General features: G+C 39.9%; 4 protein-coding genes across 8 annotated transcripts; 3 read left to right on the top strand and 1 right to left on the bottom strand.

Annotated features, from left to right (window-relative positions):
- The first annotated feature begins 134 nt into the window (after nucleotides 1–134).
- cep19 (centrosomal protein 19) lies at nucleotides 135–2381 on the top strand. The gene is made up of 2 exons (XM_028588232.1): nucleotides 135–470; nucleotides 1146–2381. Exons 1-2 carry the CDS (start codon nucleotides 341–343, stop codon nucleotides 1490–1492), a joined length of 477 nt encoding a protein of 158 aa, XP_028444033.1. The 5' UTR covers nucleotides 135–340; the 3' UTR covers nucleotides 1493–2381.
- Nucleotides 2382–3341: 960 nt separating this feature from the next.
- Nucleotides 3342–7431, bottom strand: ing5a (inhibitor of growth family, member 5a). The gene is made up of 8 exons (XM_028588357.1): nucleotides 6764–7431; nucleotides 5483–5554; nucleotides 4604–4770; nucleotides 4264–4375; nucleotides 4083–4182; nucleotides 3747–3882; nucleotides 3558–3619; nucleotides 3342–3433 (listed from the first exon to the last, which is right to left on the bottom strand). The coding sequence occupies exons 1-8, from the start codon at nucleotides 6798–6800 to the stop codon at nucleotides 3394–3396; spliced, it is 726 nt and encodes a 241-aa protein (XP_028444158.1). The 5' UTR covers nucleotides 6801–7431; the 3' UTR covers nucleotides 3342–3393.
- LOC114562102 (pleckstrin homology domain-containing family B member 2) lies at nucleotides 6292–12359 on the top strand. Of its 4 annotated transcripts, none has more exons than XM_028588360.1 (8): nucleotides 6292–6517; nucleotides 8121–8173; nucleotides 8327–8479; nucleotides 9092–9194; nucleotides 9692–9731; nucleotides 11459–11545; nucleotides 11937–12048; nucleotides 12142–12359. In XM_028588360.1, exons 2-8 carry the CDS (start codon nucleotides 8137–8139, stop codon nucleotides 12273–12275), a joined length of 666 nt encoding a protein of 221 aa, XP_028444161.1. In that variant the 5' UTR covers nucleotides 6292–6517; nucleotides 8121–8136; the 3' UTR covers nucleotides 12276–12359. The 4 variants fall into 4 exon arrangements, with proteins under 4 accessions (XP_028444161.1, XP_028444160.1, XP_028444159.1 ...); XM_028588359.1 differs by lacking the exon at nucleotides 6292–6517 and adding an exon at nucleotides 6901–7029; XM_028588358.1 differs by lacking the exon at nucleotides 6292–6517 and adding an exon at nucleotides 7476–7687.
- A 1255-nt stretch (nucleotides 12360–13614) lies between these two features.
- LOC114562103 (pleckstrin homology domain-containing family B member 2) lies at nucleotides 13615–18398 on the top strand. Of its 2 annotated transcripts, none has more exons than XM_028588362.1 (7): nucleotides 13615–14232; nucleotides 15022–15074; nucleotides 15189–15341; nucleotides 16339–16441; nucleotides 16598–16637; nucleotides 17524–17629; nucleotides 17738–18398. In XM_028588362.1, exons 2-7 carry the CDS (start codon nucleotides 15038–15040, stop codon nucleotides 17872–17874), a joined length of 576 nt encoding a protein of 191 aa, XP_028444163.1. In that variant the 5' UTR covers nucleotides 13615–14232; nucleotides 15022–15037; the 3' UTR covers nucleotides 17875–18398. The 2 variants fall into 2 exon arrangements, with proteins under 2 accessions (XP_028444163.1, XP_028444164.1); XM_028588363.1 differs by lacking the exon at nucleotides 13615–14232 and adding an exon at nucleotides 14238–14322.
- Nucleotides 18399–18497: the final 99 nt, after the last annotated feature.

Raw genomic sequence — 18497 nt, 5'->3', positions numbered from 1 at the left:
AAGCTCTGAGACAAAAAATATGTATAAAAAGGGCTGCTCACACACTCAAATATCAATCATCACCGTCATTCTCAGTGAAACAATATGACTTTAAAGCATTTACTAGAAATGTAGGCAGGCTTCGGCCAAGACAGAAAGGTTGGCGACCGACTAACGATAAGCAGCACCCAGGCAACGTTAGCGCGTATCATCCTTTTACTGTCTATGGTATTATCTCTGAAGCTCGCGTCAAATATTCATTGAAAATATATGAATTATGGTTCAAAAGGGTTAGCCTTTTACCGCTGTACTTCAAGTGGACACCAGTTAAAACTAGATTGCTGTGGACATTCAACAGAAGATGAGTTTCGAGGCAAAGCGATGTGGAGTGCAGTTCACTCCTCCCTCTATAGTTTTAATTTATGAACACAAGGAAACTAAACATGTGCGAAAAAGAATAATACCTGTGCGGAACTTCTCAAAATATTCTGGTAAGGAAAGACAATTATTTTGCGACTCGTATAAATGTATTTTTTTTATTGGTCCCCTAGAATCGTTACTGCTATCGTATTCTTCTCTTTTTCTCTGTTATTGATCATTAACTTCGTTATGTCATTTGTATCTTATGTGATTTAATGTGACAAAAATGGATTAAGTGTGTTCAATTTAGACTACCCAGTGAAAAAGTGCCACAACTGCCTCTTGACTCCAGACCCTAGGGGCCCCTCAAGGCTCCATAATGATTAACTGCAATTTGCATGGGAACACGCACCATTTAAATACCTTGTAAACTGTAAGGACAAGGGTTTTAAGGAGGGTCATTTTTTCTATCTGATACTTATTGTTGAGGGCCCTGTACCAAAACCCTGATTATTTCAGTTTGTATTATGCTCCCTTGATCCATATTCCTATATAAATAGGTTTCATCAAATAACCACAAACTGGGCACAAAGACCACAGCAAAGTTTCTGGGGCCCTGGGGAAAATAATTAACTTGCCCTTTATAGTAAGATGTGTGCACACAATGTACCCAAAGGATATGGATACATACATGATCCAGTGTGAAGGAACAGGGGGTCAGTAGGGCCCCTTAGCAGGTTCATCTGACCACGAAGACTTCCACAGAGCAGTTTGAATCCGTGATGCCCTCTCTCCTTAACTTCCAGACTACAGCATGGCTGCAGAAAGGCTGAAGAACCACCCTCGGCACAGGGACTACCTGGAGGGTGTGTCCCAGAGCCAGTTGGAGAAGCTTCACATCATCCTGCGCAATCACATGCAAGGCTTCAGCTTGGAACACAGCATGGCTTCGTTCCGCCTGGACCCCGACGAAGACCTCAACAAACTGGACGACGACGAGCTGGCTCGCAAGAAGGGCCAAATGGACGAACTGTTCGAAAAGAACCGGAAGCGCAAAGACGATCCTGACTTTGTTTACGATCTGGAAATGGATTTCACCAAGACCGCCCAAGAAAACTGCAGCTGGGACGACGAGTCCGATGATGGATTTTGAAACTTTGTTATTCCAATACTTTCTCCGACCTTTCCGACTGAATGATCAGTCAACACACTGATGTTCTATTAGATAACAGGGAAATCTGACAGATGTTTTGTCCATCCCAGGGCCATTTCCATCAACAAGGGAGGTAGCAACATGGCTTTGTGTAAACATACGCGTCACTTTCCTAAAGCCAAGTGGCGTGTTATCTGTACGCATTTTGAGCTATCCCCGTGTATGTCTACACTGTATACACATGGGGCGTCGTCGGGTTTAGGAAAAGAACATTGGGAAAGGCTTTAGTAACACACAAAAATGACAAAAACAACGGTGATGTCAAATGCTTAGGGAAACAATAAACGGTTGGATTTAGGAAAGAAACATCGGGGAAGGTTTAAAAAAAAAAAAAAAAAAAGGTTGAAAAACGCCACACGTGGGTTAAAAGTCCTGTTTTACCGATCCACCGCCTCAACCAACCTCTGCGGACTTACGTCCTTTCATACTACTCGCTACGGCAAAAATTCACACGTCGGTCAACGGCGTTGATAAACACGCTAAAAGCGATTATGCATCTTGATAACACGCCAAAATGGCATAAGAATTTGCGTGTCATACACACGCCACTTTATGAGATCAGTCTGGAGGTAGACTAAATATTAGAAACGCCACAGCGCTTTTCCACAGCTACAGTGGCTGAACAGAAGAATAGAACACTATAGCACATAACATGTTTTGTTTAAGAATGGCAATGAATGAGATACTGCTTAAATAGTGAATATTTATTTTGTTATAAAATACTGAATTTTATAAAATACAAAGACTTTGGCTCGTTTATTTGTGGCTTACACCTAAGTGAGTGATATTCACAGTTGAATAGAAGATGCTAAAATCCTATTAAATAAAATTTGAGTACAACAATAATACAACATTATATATATATATATATATATATATATATATATATATATATATATATATATATATATATATATATATATATATATATATATATATATATATAGTTTGAAGTGATGCACTATGGCAAAGCTTTAAATGAGATTACCTATATCATAAAACCAAGCCTGCGGTATCGAACCTCTTCAGGGGAAAATTTCATTCAAAGTGCTTAAATACCTCATTCAGTTGACATGAGACACTGACTGACTGACCATTAGTACCAAAATACATTCAAAAATGTCGCAGGTTCTTTGAAAATCAGTAAAAAGAATGAATTTGCATTGCTTGTTTGGTTTAAGATAATCAAAACATAATTGTTTACACTGGTATCAATTGCAGTCATTTATGCAGTGCTAATGTATTCCCTAAGGAGGTAGGTAACTAAAAATCTTACACATAATTCCTTTTACCACCAACATTTGGTAAGGACTTTAGGTGTTTAAAATTGGGAATTCTCAGCAGGCTGTTAATTTGTTTAAAAATAGTTCTTTATAAAATTGATATTTCAAGTATGTTAAAGCCACGATCCAAGAATATGTTAGTTATGACAATATATATACAACATAGGACTTGAGAGGAAGGACTTTCTGATTGGTAATAATTTGTGCAATTTTTAAATCCACTGCCCAGACTAATTTACCCAGAGTGCACTGATGATATACAAGTGAATTGTGTAGCTATACTTCGAATCCAGATTAGGCCTTTGAAGAAAAAAAAAAGAAGCTGTATGACCCACCATGTCTATGGAGGGCAATAGGAACTGAATATGAATGAATGAATGAGTATATATATATATATATATATATATATATATATATATATATATATATATATATATATATATATATATATATATATATATATATATATATATATATATATATATATATATATATATATATATGCTACACCAAAAATACATACATTATTAGTTAAGCATTTCTTAAAAGTAAGAAATCTCATTTCTTCTTCTTGTCTTGGGTGCACCTCGGACAAAACCTGAGAGATTTGAGAGGGGAGGGGAAAATGTTAAGGCACAGAGGACAATCATGAGGTCTCTGCATTAATAATGACAATCTTTTTCTCTAGGTTAACACCCTTTAAACTGATTCAAAGTTCTTACCATTTTCCTTTGGGTTTTGAGGCGAGATCAACACAAGCAAAGTGAAACCACTCGATCGGACACTGAGGGATGGAAAAACAACGTCAGTGTTGGTAATCTCTCGCTGAAACAGGCTGTCAAACTGGCTCCCATAGTAAAGAAACGTGTCAAATTGGATTTTAGCGAGAAAGAAGCACTGTAAAAACCTACATCTGGGTTATCACATCCAATCATCTCTCCATAGGACACCTGATGGCATAGGCAGTAGGTAGGCTCATTGGGATCGACTGGCATGTCCAAAACGTCTGATGGTTGCATAGGCAGGAGAGCATCACTCAGGTCTGGGCTAGAAGTCCAACATAATACATAGAGCATGAATTAAGCATGATTAAAAAGTGGGCGTATTAATTTGTCATTGGTAGTATGTATTAAGAGGTTTTAAATAACATAGAATTTTCAGGTCTGATCAAAATTGTGTAACGCAGATTTCTGGAAGCTGCAAACTATTAAACCCTTGTCCGGACTGCACCACCAGTCCAAACATACCTGTTTTTTATCTTTTTCTTTTTGGGGGAATCTTCATCAGAACATTTCCTTGCTCTTCCTCTGGATACACGCTTCTCTCTCAGCCCCCGGGATTCCCCCTCTGTGGAAAAGGTTCACATTTATAGATGTGCATCAATCGGTTTTTGCTTATGGAGGAAAGCCTTTCAGTTACCCAACTTACTTTTCGGTCCTCTTCCGTCTGTACTTTCGTAGCCGCTCACTTCCAGTTTCTCCTTCAGCTCATTCTCAAACCGTGCCAGATCTGCATCCAGTCTGCGGATGTGTTTGTCCACCTGCAGTAAACCGGTTTCATGTAATTAGAACCAGACCACGTGTATGGTTTCATTAGCAAATTAGTAATATACTATATGAAAACCATTTCATACAAGAAAGTGTGACTTAACACTTCTTTTCAACATGTTGACAGGAAAAATCTTTGGAATAGTAAATCTATTTAACATGACAGTAAACTCATAGAATTGACAAGCGACCAAATACCCGTAGGTCTGTTTTGGACTGACCATTTCGTATGTCTGCATTGCAAGCTGGACTTTATCGTCGCTGAACTCTTTGCACTTGCTGTAGGCATGTTGGATCTTCTGCAGGTGTTCCACTCGCTGTTCCGAGGCCAAGTTCTTCACCTTAGCAATGTACTCTTCAGCCAGTTTGTCAATCTCTCCTTTCTTTTCTGTAAAATATGATAACTACAGTGCTAAAAAAACAAAAACAATATTGATTTGCACAATACTTGCATGGCTCCACCTTAAGGAGGAAATAAAACGACCAGGGTCGATAAAAAACATTTTGGGATGGTCGCGGGATGGAAGGTAGACCTTGGCCACACCCACCCACCCACCCACCCACCCACACCCACACCCACACCCACACCCACTACTATTGGTTTTAAACGATACAACACAAGAATACTACACTTCGAGGCGATGCACACCTACTCGGATGTTTTCAGTTATTATAGCTGATAAATATTCTTCCACAGCAGACATTCTGACTAAGCAGGAAAAGCACAAGTGTAATAACAATTCAGGCGAGGAAGGTCCAGGGTCCTGATATTGTTCATGCTGACCCAATGGCCTGATTTGTTGGGATACTTAACAGATCTGAGCCATTGCTAATTGTATTAGTTACAAAGACAAATCACATCTGCTGTGAAAAAGGTCCATTAGATCCTTGCTCAGGTGGACGAAGGTGGAGGAGCTATACTGACAATAACAAAGTCACCAAACTTCATACACTTGCAAATATCATAAAAGCGTAAGGCAAGAAAATGCCAATCAAGCTCGGTCTGTGCCCACCCACATGTGTGACCATGTGTGTTTGTAGGAGCCTTTAAATCCATATAGCATTTGGATGATAATAATTTAATGAAATTAAATGATTACCTTCAGTCTTACTGTCCAGGTCCCGCATCAAAGTAAAGTTTCTCTGTAGCTCACATGGTAGGTTTTCAATACCTAGAGAGGAAATTGACACAAGGATGAGGGAGAACAAGAGAGAGGCATTCCATCCCAACAGTTCACTTATTTATCCACTTAATCATCCACTCTAGGTAAAATTCAACCGATTTCCATGAGTGTTGTAACTATAGCCTGACCTATAAGGATTTTTAAAATGTTAAACCTGCAATAATCATTCCTTCAATAACAATAATAAATCAAATGACAAAAGGGTCAATCACAATGTAGTATTGTGGTTTCAAAAGTCTGAACTGCTCACAAACACAACTATAACCGAATGCTTCAAAAACATCAAAAATAAAGTTATTTACCAATAAATAAACAATATTGTACAGAAATGATATCCATTCAAACTTCAAATTAAACGTGCATTTCTATACTTATTCAGTAATTTCTCTTGCATTCACAATCATTTACATTGAACAAGAATTTGGTTAAGGATAACTGAACCAGTGAATTCAACATTTATGGACTGCTTTAAGAGGTCTTTGCAAACAAAATAACGTTGAATATACCGTTCTGTACTTAAATACACCATAGTATAATCCTAACCCTATAGTATAATAGTATATAGCCTAATGTTTACCACAAAAAGAGACATGGGTGAGCTGGCTCAGGCCCACAGAACAAGAATACTTTCCGCCCTCTTATGTGACGCACTTCAAACACCCCGCCCCGGCGCGCGACTGTACGGGAAACGCGGTTATCAACAGGTTGCAAATGTATGGTGCCTGCCACCCAAAAGCAAACACACATTTTGACCAAAATGGGCGTTATCTAAAAATGTTATAAGATTGAGTATGAAAGCATTTCTTAACAACCTTATTAAACCATTTGCTAGTTTCTAGGTCACCCAACACGTTAGCTTCTTTGACAGAACCCGAAATGGACAGCAACCGCGAGCTACAAACGGTGTTAAATATCTGCCATTGTCCAGCAAATTGTTCCATTACCACCTGAGTGAGTCTAACGCCATTTAGTAGAGTTTGCCTAACTTTACACCACCGACGGCTATATAACGATGCTAATCAGTTAGCTAGCTATAGCGAGCTAGTGACCTAACTGCTAACTGTTAGTTGCTAACGCGCTGTGCAGCTATCTGCCCGAAGCAAAAACAGTATTTGACACAGTAAAACTAGCTAAACCTCAACAGACATACGATGTTTAAAATGTCAATACCAGTACAGTGTATCACCGGATACTCACTATCAAGGTAATGTTCCAAGTATATTGCCGTCGCCATTTCAGGTTGACGTTATTCTCGTTAGCTCTCAAATTGTTGGCCGGAGAGCTGTTGGGCTTGTTTTATAACCCTCGGTCGCCCGTCGGTCAGTGGCACTGGTTTGGAGATAACCTTTTACTTCTGTCTGCAGTCTGGGCGGTAATGAAACGACGCTCGCTAGTCACGCAGAATAAGTTTCCCTCCAGCGCACACACTCGGGAGCCGTGCAGGATACAACTTCTCTGCCTGTGTGAGTTTGTGACTCGCATGCGCAGCGGATAGCGGCTTATCGAACGGTTGTGTGCAAGTATCCTACTGCATAAATAAAATAAAACTGTTCCTCAGATCAACTATTTACCTCAGTATTAATATATAGTATGCACTCGATCTCCACTGCTACAGGGCCTTTCTACAGTTACTACACGTTATTCACTTGATTAACGTACTGTACATTTAAATCTACCAGCTCTCAGTGTGTACTTTACTCGGCTGAGAAAACATCTCTTTTAGCCAGGAAATGATAACCCAAAAGACGGTGAACTAGATTTGCAATCACTAATCAATTTGCTCCTTATTAATGGTTAAAGAACTGATTAAATGTCTAGCAGACGGAATAACCAACGAGCACGCCCTCGTTGCGTTCGCTACCACTTTCCAACAGCTGATGGGTTACGTCATTCAAAAACAAACGCCTCCCTCTCTCTAAAGAGACTGGACGTATGCGAAGATGCTACGCGGGCGGGGCTAAGAGCAACGGTGTCCACTCGGTTTATTGGTCAGGCTTTTGGACTCGCCAACGACGAGCATTGACGACGAGGGGGCATCGTCTTTTTTGTACATCTCACTTCCGTGTTTGCGCTATCCTGTCGAAATACTTAATATTTTTCATAAAACATACAAATAATCAAGTAAGTAGCAACATTACCCTCTGCCTTAACCAATACATGTACTGTTATATTCGTTTCTAAGGACCAGTATTGGTGTTTTAGATAAATGAACATTGTGAGGACATGTAACGTTACGCTAGCTAACTTCGACTGCGTTATTAGACAAACATATCAGTTGCTTTGAGTGATTACAAGGTTATTGTGCTTCACGTTATATGACCAGTATTGGACATTCACGTTATCTTTCTATTCCAACTTGTATTAATAAGAAAGGAGGATGACCTATTCACAACTGGCCTATTGATACTTGAAGCCATCTGTTACCTTGATTTATGCTAATAGTGCTAACAGTCACGAGGTTTTGTTTGGCTATGCCACGCCCAATCACCAGCCCCTAGCTTGTGTCATTATAGTGACAGATACTGACTGATATGTGTGTATTTTATTGTTTTAGGTGTTGCCTGCCTAAGATGGCTATGGTAAAGAGTGGTTGGCTCCATCGACAAAGTGAGTAGCCAGACGGTCTTTAACAGTTTACCACATGGATTTAAAGTAATACTTATTTAATGCTGTTTGAAGGTTCTGTGACATTTGGTATGATATCCTGTATTAATGAATTGAGTTTGGATTGAACTTGACTGTACTTTATTTTCATTAAAGGTACCATACTGCGTCGGTGGAAAAGAAACTGGTTTGATTTGTGGGCTGATGGACGGCTTGTGTTCTATAATAATCAGCAAAGGCGTGACATGGAGGATGACATCCACATGAGGGTTGACTGCATTAACATCCGCAACGCTGTTGCTTGTCAAGGTACTGGTCATCTGTTGCATGAGGATGTCATAAGTCTATATCAACGACGTTTGATTTCCGGGATGGTTTCCGGTGCCGCCGGAGGTTCCGCCAGATGTCCCTCATTTAGGCCGGATGTCCGTCACCTTCCGCTTTCTTTGTGTTGACGTTCTAAACTCTGTTGAATTCATGAGGACTATTGTTAACTGCTCCTCAGATCTCTGCAGGGTAAATCCAGACAGCTAGCTAGACTATCTGTCCAATCTGAGTTTTCTGTTGCACGACTTATACAACAACCTTTGAATGTACACATGTTCCACCAAAACAAGTTCCTTCGCGAGGCTATTTTGCAGCGGCACCGCGGCTCCGTCTGGCGCTTAGTGACGCCCAAGACGATTGTGATTGGTTTAAAGAAATGCCAATAAACCAGAGCACGTTTTTCTCCCATCCCAGAATGCATTGTGGACTAGTCAGACCCTCCTCCGCAGCGCTGTGGAGGAAGGTCTGGCAATTGCGAGTCTAGGATCTCATTGGCTCACACTTACGAGTGTTAAACCTTAAAATATGAACTTTTGTTCATATTTTGAAACATGTCACCTCTATTTATCCTGCTGTATTGCTTCTCATACCCAGAGCTGAACCCTCCAGAGGGGAAGATGCGTGATTCCTTGCTTCAGATAGTTTGCAGAGATGGACGGGTCATCAGCCTGTGTGCAGACAGCGCAGACGATGCTCTGTAAGACAACACGTACATGCTGAGTCATTATTTTGGCCGCTCTCTTTTAGAGCTGGGCGATATGGGGAAAATCAAATATCACGATATTTTGGACAGAACACCTCGAAACACCTTGACTTTTGGTGCTTTCACAAAATATTTTCACAATGAGATTTTTGACAAATACTCATCATTAATGTGGATATAATAACTAAGTAGGTAAAGGCAAGTACAGTAATAAAACATCTAGAATAGTCTGGTAAATTCAGAAAATTAGATCACTTGACTGTAATGCAGCCTTTTAAAAACAGGAAAAGACAACACTTATACCATATTACAAAATCCAAAATCTAAGACGATATCTAATCTTGTATCACAATATCGATATATTGCCCAGCCCTACTCTCCTTTTGTTTCTGTGTTGGTGAAGTTGAATGTTTCAGTTGTTCTGGGTTCATATTTCCAGATTAGAAATTATTTAACTTCTAAGATGACATGATTTCCACTTTGTGTTGCAGGGCATGGACCATGGCACTTCAGGATGCCAGAATTAATGCGGTGAGTTTCTGCTACATCTTAAATGACTTAAATTTGGACTTGATACCAAAATAAGAATAGGAAGTTGTTGTAAAACAAGCCTGTCTATTTTAATGTCTTATTAATTTGACTTTAAACTAAAAAAAATATTATTTCCGTGATCTAAGATGAAACTGGCTGTGTGAAACAACTCTCATATTGTTTGTTTTTCATTATCAACAATCAATCAATCAACATTTATTTATATAGCACTTTACAGCAGCCAGCAGAAGTGCTTTACATCAGGAACCAAGATTAAAACAACATATTATACAATAAAAAGATTGAAACATAGAAAACAGTAAAATCGGAAAATGTTACATAGAAACAGGAGGAGGAGAGGGACATTGTCACACCACTACTATGTATTAAAAGCCATTCTAAACAAATGGGTTTTGAGTTTGGATCTAAAAAGAGCTACGCCTGTAATAGTACAACTATCAGGGGGTAACTTGTTCCAGAGTCTCGGGACAGCAAGTGCTAAAGCCTGATCACCCCACCGTTTATACCTTGATCATGGGACTTCTAAAACCAGTTGATTTGAAGACCGCAATGACCAATTGTGCTCACACAGGGTTAAAATCTCGGACAAATACTCCAGGGCCAGGCCATTTAAGGCCTTGAACACAAACAATAAAATCTTAAAATTGATTCTAAAATGCACAGGGAGCCAATGTAGGGTGTAGAGAACGGGATTGATGTGTGCACGTCTGGATGTATTTGTTAAAAAGCGAGCAGCAGCATTTTGCACAAGTTGAAGTCGTGAGATGGAGGTTTGATTCAGACCACCATAAAGAGCATTACAGTAATCCAACCTTGAATTAATAAAGGCATGAACTGCCTTTTCTAGATCATGCCTGTTAAGGAAGGGCTTAACTTTAGCCAAGAGACGAACCTGGAAAAAGCTCATTCTAACAACATTGCCTATCTGCTTGTCAAATTTCATGCTGCAATCAAATGTAACCCCCAAATGTTTGACAGCAGGCGTAGTGTATGAAGCCAAAGCTCCCAAACTCAAAGCTTGACCGTTTGGTGTACATGAAGTACTGAAGATGATACACTCAGTTTTATCTTCGTTCAAGTTAAGAAAGTTACGTGGAAGCCACAACTTAATATCATTAATACAACTAAGCAGAGAGTTTAGTGCGACACTGTCATTCGGTTTTCATAGGCAAATCATCTGCATAACAATGAAATGACAGGTTGTGCTTGCCTATAATAGCCCCTAAAGGCAACATATATAAGGAAAACAGGATGGGGCCAAGAATTGACCCCTGAGGTACCCCACAAGAGAGTGGAGAGGTCACCAATCATGACAGAGAAGCTCCCATTTGCCAAACAGGAGCTAAACCATTGAAGTGGCGAACCTCGGATTGCCTACACAATGATCAAGGCAAGAGAGGAGGATTGCATGGTCCACTGTATCAAAAGCCGCTGTGAGGTCCAAAAGCACTAAAACAGCAGGATTCCCGGTATCTACAGACAAGGCAATATCATTGTGTACTCTCAACGGTGCAGACTCTACATCTATACCTCTGTGATGGTAATGGTAATCTCAGTGCAGTAGAATAAATTGTCTTTATGAGCGTTTGTCAGAATTCCTTTTCTGATTCCATTCGTCCAAACGTCATGTAGCTCAGTTTTGTTGGGTGTTCATTCTCAGCTTTCAGGTGAATGTGGCCTCATTTGTGTTTTTTGTTTTACTTTAGGTGGTCGCTACACCTCAGATCGGCTTTGCACAGGAAGTGATAGCATCTGCTCCTCCCCCCTACTCAGAATATGCTCCACCACCTCAGGTAAAAGGCATAAACAGTATGCATATGAATTTGTTTCATTTCAGGCTACAAAGCTCCTCTTTACCTCAATACATTTGTCAAACATTGTTTTATTATGTACAATATGATTATACTGCCTTCATACTTTGTGCTGCTGTACTGTATGTGTTCTACTACACAATTTGGCTTGGTCTGACAAGATCCTTTTTGAGGGAAAATCTAATGAAAACAACACCCAAGTAAGTTGATATCTACTACCATCTACTGGTGTAGTAATGGAAGTGTTGAAAAGCTCCACCAAGCACTATTTGTGAAATCAACATTGAATCGAATGACTCTTAGGTAATGTTAAGGGCTCGTACTGGCATCCCACAAAGGATCAACTGTGTCTTTATAGCCTTTTTTGTTTCAGCAGGGTTATGCCCTGGGACCGTATGGAGAATATGTTGCACCTCCGCCACATGCTACACAGATTGTCTACTCTGCTGATGGGCAGCCCTACGCTTATCCTTATCAGTACCAAGGTAAATAACTGCACATTTCCCAGCATAAGTGCAGAAGTAAACAACGTTTAAATTCCATAATTCCAAACTAAAAAATGCTGTTGTTTTTTCTAGGTGGGTACACCACTGCTGGAGTGAACCACGTTGTTATTCAACGCCAGCATGAAGACCGAGGAGACGTGGCTTTGGGCATGCTCGCTGGAGCAGCAACTGGTTTGGCACTTGGCTCTCTCTTCTCTGTCTTCTGATGTCTTCCTTAATGTACATTTAGTAGCATATACTCCCTATGTGTTCTACACAGTAAATACTGTTAGCACTTTCTCATATGCCCTGTGTGGCAGTTTCCCATCCCCTTTGTGTTGAATGAATGTCTCAAAATGAATGTTCTTAACCAAAAGTACAATTACTCACTTTTCAAGAGTTATTTAAATGACAGGAAATACATTACTCCTTTTGTGTACTGTACATTTCAGGTCCTTACTGTTTTCAGGTTTGTTTCTGTTTCATGGAGCACATTTGTCCTTTTTATATTTTGCAGAATCATCTAAATAGCCATGACTTGGTGTTTGTTTTTTACAGGTTTTATGTTCACTTCTGTGTACTCTACCTTTTACTTTGTCTCACATGTATTACTTGTCTGTTTTGGTTGGGAATACGTGTTTTTTCAGTTCCGCGGGTTATTTGTGGTGGAGGCAGTCTGAGAGTTGTGTGAAAGAGGAGTGTACACACACACACACACACACACACACACACACACACACACACACACACACACACACACACACACACACACACACACACACACACACACACACACACACACACACACACACACACATTGTAGCACTTTGAGGTTCCATCCGTTTGGTGGATCCTGGTTGTGATGGATGTCTGTTTTCACCACCACAAATAAGTCTATATATGAGGAAACACTAGCATTTACACAATGTGCTTTGAAGTGAAAAGGGACATCACTCCTCTTAACTAATATTTGCATGCATTATTTATGATCATTGTTTTCATTGGCAGCTGTTGAATCATACTTTTCATTTCATTTGAAATGTTTGGATGGATATTTTGGTTTTCATTTCAGTAGCCTCGGTACGGTCTACACAAATGCAAATCAGGCCAATCAGCCTCTAGAGATTCAGTTACATTTCAATTGGCCTAGGATTTTGTTTTCACTCCAAATGACTTGAATGTTGTCAGATTTTTCCATTATTCATGTTCGTCATGACTACATTTATTCACTTTGAATAGCAACTTCTGCTACATAGAAAACCTTTTTGGTCTGCTCTTCAAATATACTGCATATCATTATTAATGGCCTTTGGATGTTTAAGACTTTTTCCAAATCATTTCAGCAAATGATCAGCTTTGTGTAAGCAGCGTTACATTAATGTCATTTTTCTAAAGGTCTAAAAGATGTATTTTAACATATAACTATATATATGTATTTATATATATATATATATATATATATATATATATATAATCAAAAATAAAGTTAATAATGACTCGTGTTGTTTTGTTTCGTGTCTATTTAACCCTGAGACTTTCGTTCACAGATCATGTCGTGTAGGATACAACAAAAGTGCAATTAACTAGTTTTAATGATGTAACCAGTAAGAACGTTACTTCTGTCTGCAGTCTGGGCGGTAATGAAACGATGCTCGCTCACGCAGAATAAGTTTCCTTCCAGCAGCGGATAGCGGCTTATCGAACGGTTGTGTGCAAGTATCCTACTGCATAAATCAAATAAATCTTTTCCTCAGATCAACTATTTACCTCAGTATTAATATATAGTATGCACTCGATCTCCACTGCTACAGGGCCTTACTACAGTTACTACACGTTATTCACTTGATTAACGTACTGTACATTTAAATCTACCAGCTCTCAGTGTGTACTTTACTCGGCTGAGAAAACATCTCTTTTAGCCAGGAAATGATAACCCAAAAGACAATGAACTAGATTTGCAATCACTAATCAATTTGCTCCTTATTAATGGTTAAAGAACTGATTAAATGTCTAGCAGACGGAATAACGAACTTTCCAACAGCTGATAGGTTAGCTACGTCATTCAAAACAAACGCCCCCCTCTCCAAAGAGACAGGGCGTGTGTGAAGATGCTACGCGGGCGGGGCTAAGAGCAACAGTGTCCACTCGGTTTATTGGTCAGGCTTTTGGACTCCAACGACGAAGGTATCGTTTTTTTTGTACATCTCACGTTCCGTGTTTGCTCTATCCTAACGAAATACTTAATATTTTTCATAAAAGATAAAAAATAATCAAGTAAGTAGCAAAATTACCCTCTGCCTTTACCAATACATGTACTGTTATATTCGTTTCTAAGGACCAGTATTGGTGTTTTAGCTAAATGAACATTGTGAGGACGTGTAACGTTACGCTAGCTAACTTCGACTGCGTTATTAGACAAACATATCAGTTGCTTTGAGTGATTACAAGGTTATTGTGCTTCACGTTATATGACCAGTATTGAACATTAACGTTTTCTTTCTATTCCAACTTGTATTAATAAGAAATGAGGATGACCTATTCACAACTGGCCTATTGATACTTGAAGCCATCTGTTAACCATTTTATTAGCTAAAAGTTCCACGAGAACCAAAATGTCTGAACGACTACCTGATGGCTTGAACAAAAATTTACAGTCCTGGCACTGACAATTATCTAACGTTTATAGGTTCTGCTAATGTCCATATGGTGTCAAACGTTTCTGTTCATGCATGAGCTCATGTTAAGTTGCTATATCAAAACTGTAGGTCAAACCTCGCCATTGGCTTTATATCTTAAACTGTAAATCAATAAATTCAGCCGTCTGCAAAGAAGACCAGTGTGCGTACTTCTTTCTCGATTTTCCGTTAAGTTCGCGAGGTTTTGTTTGGCTATGCCACGCCCAGTCACCAGCCCCTAGCTTGTGTCATTACAGTGACAGATACTGACTGATGTTTTTGTATTTTATTGTTTTAGGTGTTGCCTGCCTAAGATGTCTATGGTAAAGAGTGGTTGGCTCCATCGACAAAGTGAGTAGCCAGACGGTCTTTAACAGTTTACCACATGTGTGACATTTGGTATGATATCCTGTATTAATGAATTGAGTTTGGATTGAACTTGACTGTACTTTATTTTCATTAAAGGTACCATACTGCATCGGTGGAAAAGAAACTGGTTTGATTTGTGGGTCGATGGATGGCTTGTGTTCTATAATAATCAGCAACGGCGTGACATGGAGGATGACATCCACATAAGGGATGAATGCATTGACATCCGCAACTTTTATGCTTGTCAAGGTACTGGTCATCTGTTGCATGAGGATGTCATAAGTCTATATCAACGACGTTTGATTTCCGGGATTGTTCCGGTGCCGCCGGAGGTTCCGCCAGATGTCCCTCATTTAGGCCGGATGTCCGTCAGCTTCTGCTTTCTTTGTGTTGACGTTCTAAACTCTGTTGAATTCATGAGGACTATGGTTAACTGCTCCTCAGATCTCTGCAGGGTAAATCCAGACAGCTAGCTAGACTATCTGTCCAATCTGAGTTTTCTGTTGCACGACTAAAACAACTTTTGAACGCACACGTTCCACCAAAACAAGTTCCTTCCCGAGGCTGTTTTGCAGCAGCACCGCGGCTCTGTCCAGCGCTTAGCAGCGGCCAAGACAAATGTGATTGGTTTAAAGAAATGCCAATAAACCAGAGCACGTTTTTCTCCCATCCCGGAATGCATTGTGGACTAGCCAGACCCTCCTCCGCGGCACTGTGGAGGAAGGTCTGACAATGCGAGACTAGGATCTCATTGGCCCAAAGTCCGGACTCACAGACTCACGTACTTTGGTGCCTTGGCCAAGTGGAAAGCAACAAACTTAAAATGAAAATCCCTAAACCGGCAAGTGTCAGCAACATCTTTGTTATTAAACGTCGCCAAGGTAACGTGATCTCGTGAAGTGCTGTCCCAATCCCATTTATAACTATCTGAGCCCATGTGGCCTCACACACTCACTCACTTAGCACCTGAGATCAATTAAGCCTGTGAGTCTGTGAGTTGTATTTTGGTGCACAGCCTGTGCCCCTAGTGTTTGTTTGATGTTTACGACCCCTGTGTTGTCTCCCGAGACCGGGCTTTTTCACGGTGTATTCAGGGGGCAGGCAGCTAGCGGATCAAGGAGAGATGCCTACGATTTGAGACAAAGATGAAATCGCGCTGAAACCATGCAGGAATTAAACCAACTTTTGTTCATATTTTGAAACATGTCACCTCTATTTATCCTGCTGTATTGCTTCTCATACCCAGAGCTGAACCCTCCGGAGGGGAAGATGCGCGATGCCTTCCTTCAGATAGTGTGCAGAGATGGACGGGTCATCAGCCTGTGTGCAGACAGCGCATATGATGCTCTGTAAGACAACACGTACATGCTGAGTCATTATTTTTGGCTGCTCTCTTTTTGTTTCTGTGTTGGTGAAGTTGAATGTTTCAGTTGTTCTGGGTTCATATTTCCAGATTAGACATTATTTAACGTCTAAAATGACATGATTTCCACTTTGTGTTGCAGGGCATGGACCATGGCACTTCAGGATGCCAGAATTAATGCGGTGAGTTTCTGCTACATCTTCAATGACTTAAATTTGGACTTGATACCAAAATAAGAATAGGAAGTTGTTGTAAAACCAGCCTGTCTATTTTAATGTCTTATTAAGTAAATAGCTTTGACTCAAAACTAGAAAAACTATTATTTCCATAATCTAAGATGAAACTGGCTGAGTGAAACAACTCTCATATTGTTTTTCATTATACCTCTATGATGGTAATCTCAGTGCAGTAGAATAAATAGTCTCTGAGCGTTTGTCAGAGTTCCATTTGTCCAAACGTCATGTAGCTCAGTTTTGTTGGGTGTTCATTCTCAGCTTTCAGGTGAATGTGGCCTCATTTGTAGTGTTATTTATTTTACTTTAGGTGGTCGCTACACCTCAGATCGGCTTTGTACAGGAAGTGATAGCATCTGCTCCTCCCCCCTACTCAGAATATGCTCCACCACCTCAGTTAAAATGCATAAACAGTATGCATATGAATTTGTTAAAAGTGTAGTTTATTTTTTTTTTATTTATATAGCTATTGGCAATGTACCTGTGCATTTCAGGCTACAACGCTCCTCTTTACCTCATTTGTCAAACATTGTTTTATTATGTACAATATGATTATATTGCCTTCATACTTTGTGCTGCTGTACTGTATGTGTTCTACTACACAATTTGGCTTGGTCTGACAAGATCCTTTTTGAGGGAAAATCTAATGAAAACAACACCCAAGTAAGTTGATATCTACTACCATCTACTGGTGTAGTAATGGAAGTGTTGAAAAGCTCCACCAAGCACTATTTGTGAAATCAACATTGAATCGAATGACTCTTAGGTAATGTTAAGGGCTCGTACTGGCATCCCACAAAGGATCAACTGTGTCTTTATAGCCTTTTTGTTTCAGCAGGGTTATGCCCTGGGACCGTATGGAGAATATGTTGCACCTCTACCACATGCTACACAGATTGTCTACTCTGCTGATGGGCAGCCTTATCCTCATCAGTACCAAGGTAAATAACTGCACATTTCTCAGCATATACAGGTGCAGAAGTAAACAACATTTAAATTCCATAATTGCAAACTAAAATGAGACCCCATGTTGCTGTTGTTTTTTCTAGGTGGGTACACCACTTCTGAAGTGAACCATGTTGTTATTCATGAACCCCAGCATGAAGACCGAGGAGATGTGCCTTGGGGCATCCTCGCTGGAACAGCAACTGGTTTGACACTTGGCGCTCTCTTCTCTGTCTTCTGATGTCTTCATTAATGTACATTTAGTAGCACATACTGCCTATGTGTTCTATATATATATATATACACACACACACACACACACACACACACACACACACACACACACACACACACTAAATACTGCAATCACTTTCTCATATGCCCTGTGTGGCAGTTTCCCACCCCCTTTGTGTTGTCTAAATATGAACTATTATTCCTTTTGTGTACTGTACATTACTGTTTTTCAGGTTGGTTTCTGTTTCATGGAGCACATTTGTCTTTTTTACATTTTGCATAATTATCTAAATAGCCATGACTTGGTTTTTGTTTTTTACAGGTTTTATGTTCACTTCTGTGTACTCTACCTTTTACTTTGTCTCACATGTATTACTTGTCTGTGTTGGTTGGGAATATGTAGTGTTTTTTCAGTTCCGCAGGTTATTTGTGGTGGAGGCAGGCTGAGAGTTGTGTGAACGCACGCACACACATTGTAGCACTTTAAAGATTTTTTTGGGGGGGCATTTTTGGCCTTTATTTATTATTTCGACAGGACAGCTGAAGACATGAAAGTGGAGAGAGAGGGAATGACATGTAGCAAAGGGCCGCAGGTCGGAGTCGAACCCGGGCCCTCTGCGTCGAGGAGTA

The sequence above is a fragment of the Perca flavescens genome, chromosome 9 (genome assembly GCF_004354835.1).
Source record: "Perca flavescens isolate YP-PL-M2 chromosome 9, PFLA_1.0, whole genome shotgun sequence".
Classification (NCBI taxonomy): domain Eukaryota; kingdom Metazoa; phylum Chordata; class Actinopteri; order Perciformes; family Percidae; genus Perca; species Perca flavescens.
This window is presented reverse-complemented; position numbering and strand designations above follow the sequence as displayed.

Bases quoted from the DNA above. Each gene is read 5' to 3' on its own strand.
- cep19 (XM_028588232.1), top strand. From the start codon at position 341: ATGAGTTTCGAGGCAAAGCGATGTGGAGTGCAGTTCACTCCTCCCTCT. The intron at 471-1,145 runs GTAAGGAAAGAC...CTTAACTTCCAG, and splicing joins GAACTTCTCAAAATATTCTG to ACTACAGCATGGCTGCAGAA.
- ing5a (XM_028588357.1), bottom strand. From the start codon at position 6,800: ATGGCGACGGCAATATACTTGGAACATTACCTTGATA. The intron at 4,376-4,603 runs GTCAGTCCAAAA...GGTTTACTGCAG, and splicing joins CAATGCAGACATACGAAATG to GTGGACAAACACATCCGCAG. The intron at 3,434-3,557 runs GTAAGAACTTTG...CAAATCTCTCAG, and splicing joins TCAAAACCCAAAGGAAAATG to GTTTTGTCCGAGGTGCACCC.
- LOC114562102 (XM_028588360.1), top strand. From the start codon at position 8,137: ATGGCTATGGTAAAGAGTGGTTGGCTCCATCGACAAA. The intron at 9,195-9,691 runs GTAAGACAACAC...TTTGTGTTGCAG, and splicing joins GACAGCGCAGACGATGCTCT to GGCATGGACCATGGCACTTC. The intron at 11,546-11,936 runs GTAAAAGGCATA...TTTTTGTTTCAG, and splicing joins AATATGCTCCACCACCTCAG to CAGGGTTATGCCCTGGGACC.
- LOC114562103 (XM_028588362.1), top strand. From the start codon at position 15,038: ATGTCTATGGTAAAGAGTGGTTGGCTCCATCGACAAA. The intron at 15,075-15,188 runs GTGAGTAGCCAG...TTTTCATTAAAG, and splicing joins TGGTTGGCTCCATCGACAAA to GTACCATACTGCATCGGTGG. The intron at 15,342-16,338 runs GTACTGGTCATC...TCTCATACCCAG, and splicing joins CAACTTTTATGCTTGTCAAG to AGCTGAACCCTCCGGAGGGG.